This window comes from Haliotis asinina, chromosome 12, assembly GCF_037392515.1.
Source record: "Haliotis asinina isolate JCU_RB_2024 chromosome 12, JCU_Hal_asi_v2, whole genome shotgun sequence".
NCBI classification, from domain to species: domain Eukaryota; kingdom Metazoa; phylum Mollusca; class Gastropoda; order Lepetellida; family Haliotidae; genus Haliotis; species Haliotis asinina.
Genome location: NC_090291.1, coordinates 5,719,388 through 5,725,261, shown reverse-complemented (window position 1 = coordinate 5,725,261; position 5,874 = coordinate 5,719,388). Strand labels below are relative to the sequence as shown.

Below are 5,874 nucleotides of genomic sequence, written 5' to 3'. Positions count from 1 at the left end.
ACAGGTAAACTGTGTCAAATACATACCTATATACATGCAAACTAGCTATCGAGTCAGTCATCATGGACTTGTTCAGTAATCATTGTCTGAGTAGTGATAGCATCAGATTAGTAGTAGTACATCATTATGATATAATTATTCCATGTGGGACCACGGTAGGTCTAGGAAGACTTACATGTACAATATACGTGTTTTGCATAGTTATGTAAGTATGTATTACGGAGGTACCTGTCTTATGTATGTACGTATTTTTATATACGTATGTGCTTGTAATAGATATGTAAGTTGGTAAGTATCACCAGCAAAGTGTGGAAATCGTGAATGTTTATTGAAGTATGTCAGCATTTTTTGTTGGAAATGAGTGAGTGAGTTTAGTTTTACGCCACACTCAGCAATATTCCAGCTATATGGCGGGGGTCTGTAAATAGTCGAGTCTGGACCAGACAATCCAGTAATCAACAGCATGGGCATTGATCTGCGCAAATGGGAACCGATGACATGTGTCAACCACGTCAGCGTGCCTGACCATCCGATCCCGTTCGTCGCCTCTTACGACAAGCATAGTCAGCTTTCATGGCAAGCATGGGTTGCTGAAGGCCTATTCTACCCCGGGACCTTCACGGGTCTTGTTGGAAATGAGTAAGTAAGTGTGACTTATATGTATGTACTTATAGGTTTTGAGGTAGTAGGTCTTTGTTTGTAGTTTAACGCCGCACTCAACAATATTCCAACTATGTGGCTGTGGTCTGTAAATAATAGGGTCTGGGCTAGACGATCCAGTGATCGACAACATGAGAATCTGAATATGAATATGGTTAAACTCGATCCCATAAACGCCGCACTGCCAACAGCCGAGAGATGAGTTTGGAGTAGGCAGGGTTGGGATTAATGACGCTACTCTATATTGAAAATCTTTGAAAATCTACAGCTAAAGATGACGTTACTATTTTGGGAATAGTAGCATTTTTATTAGGAGTCACGGACTATTGTTGCACATCAAACAATCAATGCATTCACGGTGGCTGATAATGTGAAGAAATAGTCACGAAACATAACACATAGTAAGGTTTAAAGTATTAAAGCCTGATGAAAAGCACGACATTTAAATAATCGGCGAGATATTCTGATTGCCATCCAAATCGTTCTTTTACCTTGTTCGCTTGTAAACAGTAGTAATACCTTCAGTGCAAAGAGAAACTATCCAGGTTCAGTTTTACATGAAAACGTCTTACATTTGGAATTGAACCAACCAGCTTTAAGAATTCAGCAATCTAGCCCACCCGGCACCCGTGACTCTATGGATTAGATTGCTGGCGATTTGGTGCCAAATTTTGAGACAGCGAGTTTTGTTGCCGGATGGGACTCAACCTTAAAATTACAAGCATCTGTTCTTTTAACTTAAGCTTGTATACACCCAAATATAACATTTGATACACATATACACTTATGTCACCCGATCTTGAGAAAGGACTGCATGGCCAAAGATCAACTGATACCAAGTTTGAAAAGAGCATGTGTTCCAGGACGACTAACAACAACCATTGACCAAATCAAGGAGGGTGTTGTTATTCCACATAGTTGGGTTTCTTGTTGTCCACAAGTGTACGAGTAGGATCGCCTTTGGTGACGTCAATACCAGTACGACATCATGAACACCTGTGACTCCACCGCGGGTGCCAGAGAGGGCTCACAGGTCTTGGCAAGTTTGCATACATTGTCTTTGTCTTCATAAGCATATCCTACGCAGCGTTGGTTGTCGGAGCACTTGCCGACACACTCGTTGATGGTCTTCACGGTGGTGGATTCCAGCAGCTCGGACTTGTTCCCGAAGGTGTGGCTGTCCTTGACCTTGATGAACTCAAAGCTGTTGTTTTCGGGGCCGACTCGGGACCCGACCGTCATGTCAGTAGTGACCACCTCGCGGCCAGTTTCCGGGACCTTGGGGCGGCAGACAGTGTTGAAGATGGTCTTCTTGAGAACCTGTTCCCGGGTCATCTCTAGAGCACGGTACTTCGTGTATGGGTGGACTTTGGTGTCCCCCTCGCACTTGATAACTGCTGTGGAAAAGACCATCATATGCTAGTATAACTTGCACAAGTCATGTACAAAAGGGAAATGCTAGTATTCAATATTTTTATATTGGAGAAGGTTGAATAAACTATTGACTGTTTTCGAACGTCTTTGTTCTATTGCCCGAAAGAAGACAAAAGGTAAAGCCAGTTTGTCATGTCCCCAACAGCCGGATCGATGGAATGCTGCTTAAAGCGGCGTAAACCCTTATTCACTCACCCATTCATCAGAGTGATGGACCACAAGTCACAGCCCATGAAATCCTTGAAAACAGGCGACCCTTAAAGACCCGGGCTAGAATGTTAGCCTCAGTTGGGTATTTTGCCATCTTCCATTAGTTGTAAAAATATATTAGATACAATGTTGGTTTACGTGATTGTTATTTATATCTGATCAGTAATATGTTAACCATAAGAAAGACTGCAAGTTGCTAAGTTCATGTGTTGTACTACAACCTCTCATTGTACCTTAGATATTTTATCTACCCTCAGTAATACCCAAGCTCACTGTTTTGTGTATACACATACACACATATACATAATTTCTGAATTTATACAGATACGCAGTTTGTCTGTACCCCTGCAGAGGGATCGTTCCCAACGCAAATAATAAACAAGTGTTCACCAGATTAGATTCTGAAGAAGGACATTGGGTTTGTGTAGGTGTCATTTGTTGTATAGTATTAGTCTAGAAATGTTGAGGTACGGTAAGAGGGTATGTAAAATGCTCGTCCATTGCCTTATGGGACTCTGAACGGACAGACAAACCGACAGACAAGACAGGCAGGCAGGCAGGCAGATCGTATCTTCCCATGCATGCATTCCCTCCCCTCCCTACTTGACGTGCCCATCCATATCAATAGGCAACCTCCTCCCCGTATACCTATGCAGTCATACAACATACGTTGTTCTCTGGTCAAGAAGGGGGACATGAGTTGATGTACCCTCGATGTATATCGGGGCTATATCAACCCATGCACCCCGAGGGACCAGTGAACGACGCAGTCATCTTACCGAACACCTCAACAACATTGTGCTTACCAACACTGACCAAATATTCATTGGCAAACGGTACCGTCTACTGACAACCTCGTCCGACTGTTTTCTTGCAGCGATTAAACTGCTAAATAAAAACTGACAAAGGTACAAAAGTAATACTTTGGTTGTTACCGTACTAGATCTTAATGTAAACAGGTGTTTAATAGCACTTGTTTCCTAACAGAATCCATTTTGCTCCTCACACACAAAAATACCGCGATTTAAATGCTCAAAAAGGTATGTATTCTTTCAATTAACACCGTCCAAAAATTTATATAAATCATCGCTCACAGATATTTCCTAAACGGATACGCTCAAAAAAGGCCTAAGATGACAAACGAGATGCACATCTTCCACTCTGTCTCTAATCAAAACAACAATTGAAAGGAACAAATATTTAAGGTTACCGCACAGGGATTTCGTGCAAACAGTTTTGAACAACAGGTTATATTAACGTCCTGAACATGACCCTCAATTCACGAGCAGAGGGTGTTCTGATATCTGCTAGTAACTTCAAAGGACATGGTCGTGATATGGACGGAATCTAGCCTTGCACCAAGGCTATACTAAGAGCCAAGCCCATGTATGTATAGTAATATCCTTTAGAGAGGCAAATCTAGATAAGTGAACAATACAATCGAAGGACCCAAGTCTATTATTTGTAGACATTTTCCAGAAATTATCATTTATACTATTCATTATTACTTTACCTCTTGTTCAAGTCTAGACGGAGCCGTACAATAAGATTAATATTAGCCGAGATGTATAGCGAAAGGGCCATTTTATTTACTGGCAAATGCCGCATTAAATTCGTATAACTGCAATCTATATTGATGGCAGTTCACAAGGATGAAACAAATCACGTGCATTTTCCAAATGTCTGTATCGTAATTAAATGCAATACCTGCTCAAAAGAAACTTTGTGACAAACATAGCGTAAAATGTCGTAAAATTATGGGAATTTATACATTGCAGATTACCGAAACAATTCCAATGTATTACTGCTATTTACTTGCCGGTAAGTCACTCAAAAGGAACCCGTAACGTTTTGCTAGCAATGAAACTTGCCCCTTATATATGGCAGTATGAACATGCGCCTGTATTCTGCATAAGAGCTGAAATGACACTTTCTTTACACATGAAAACGAACGCATTGATTTAAATGCATTCATAGTATTGCATTCAGTGGACATGAAAGTTTACCTAAACCGCACAGAAAGCCCACGAAGACGAAAAAGACAACACGTCGAGGCTCCATTGTGAACAAAATGGCGTTGGAATGTCTCCGAGTGAGTGAAATTTGATACAAACTCGCATTGGATATTATGGGGCTTTATATGGGTAGGTTAAGGGTCTTTTCTTGGTTTTTATTATTGATCTAATGGTTAACGCTTAAAAGGAATCTTGCCGTAGGGTTAGTTTTGGGGGTGAAGTGAAGACTGTAATGAGTCAGCTTGTCTTGTTGGATGTTCATATAATAGATTGTGGACACAATCTGTGAACATTCAAGCCCATCCTATCCCTTAATTATCCCCCCAAACACACGTTTTGCATCCCCTCACGGAGCTCAACATACCTGTAACACTCGCTAGCTTCACATTTAAACTGTAACAGACGTTGTCAGATTATTGGTGACAATGCGACATTCCCAACCTGGCATAGAAAAGCCCAACGGAACTCTCTCATTTGAGTAACTAAAAGCTCTTCCGAAAAACTCATGACAGCTGGGAGACTTAAACTTTAAAAATCCTTTATGGTCATCCATTTGAAGCAAGTTCATCCGATGGTGGGTACATATAATTTCTCTGGTTTAGGTACAGGGGTTTAAAAGAACTCCGAACGCCTGAAAACCTTTGACAACGTAGTGCGGTACATGTGTAGGGAACATTTCAAAAGTTGAAGCATAATGACCACAAGTAGATTTTAGGCAATTCCCCCATATATTTGCACCATTCATGTGTTTTTTCTAGTGAACAGATGACGTGGGATTTGACTCGTGTTATGCTTGGCACGTGTAAAGCAGGTACTTTCACCGTACAGAAACAACTGGGGCCCGTTTCACGACGCGGTCGTAGCGCTACGTGTGTCGCATGTCCATGTTAGATATGGGGGTTAAGATCACTTTAGTGCTAAAGTCACGGGGCCCTGATATCATCACCGAATAATTGCGAGTCATGAACACACGCTAATAAATCGTACACACAACTGTGCTTTTAGGAAACCGTTTAGTGAGAATAGAAAGATTTATGATTGTTATGACGTCTAATGCTGCACCACAGGGAGTAATGAACCATTGTTTTGATATGTTTCATGATGGTTGATTTCATGACACGAAAGAATAGTTCCTGGGTATTTGTATATGAGAAAACCATTCTGTGTGGTGGTTCAAGTGTCACAAAGCTTTATTGAACAATCGGCATGGCAACGGACAAACATATTTCTAAACATAATTATGTACTTGAAAAGACAACTGAAGAGACTAAATCAGCTCATTATCGTATTTGTTATTGCGGAACCAAAGATATTGTCTGAGGCCATATGACAATGTATGTGAAGATTGTCATATGGGCAAGTATAACCAATACCGAGCATCAGACAGGTGGCGTGTGTGTCCTTATCTCAAGACAGTGATGTTGTAGTGTCGTAACTGGTCACACATGCATGTGTTTTGTGACTAGCACCAACGGTGAGATACACAAATCGTCATTATTAGAAAATGATTCCATCAGACAACGTGTTGGTCGGAAGTGTACATTACACACAATAT

At 41.0% G+C, this 5,874-nt stretch overlaps 1 protein-coding gene across 1 annotated transcript; it reads right to left on the bottom strand.

Annotated features, from left to right (window-relative positions):
* Positions 1–1,629: 1,629 nt before the first annotated feature.
* Positions 1,630–4,365, bottom strand: LOC137258223 (uncharacterized). Its single transcript, XM_067795815.1, has 2 exons — positions 4,311–4,365; positions 1,630–2,057 (listed from the first exon to the last, which is right to left on the bottom strand). The coding sequence occupies exons 1-2, from the start codon at positions 4,363–4,365 to the stop codon at positions 1,630–1,632; spliced, it is 483 nt and encodes a 160-aa protein (XP_067651916.1).
* Between the last annotated feature and the right edge of the window lie 1,509 nt (positions 4,366–5,874).

What these genes read in the sequence shown, in the direction of transcription:
- LOC137258223 (XM_067795815.1), bottom strand. Translation starts at nt 4,365, where the DNA reads ATGGAGCCTCGACGTGTTGTCTTTTTCGTCTTCGTGGGCTTTCTGTGC. An exon ending in GGGCTTTCTGTGCGGTTTAG is followed by an intron (nt 2,058 to 4,310) that starts GTAAACTTTCAT and finishes TCTTTTCCACAG; the next exon opens with CAGTTATCAAGTGCGAGGGG.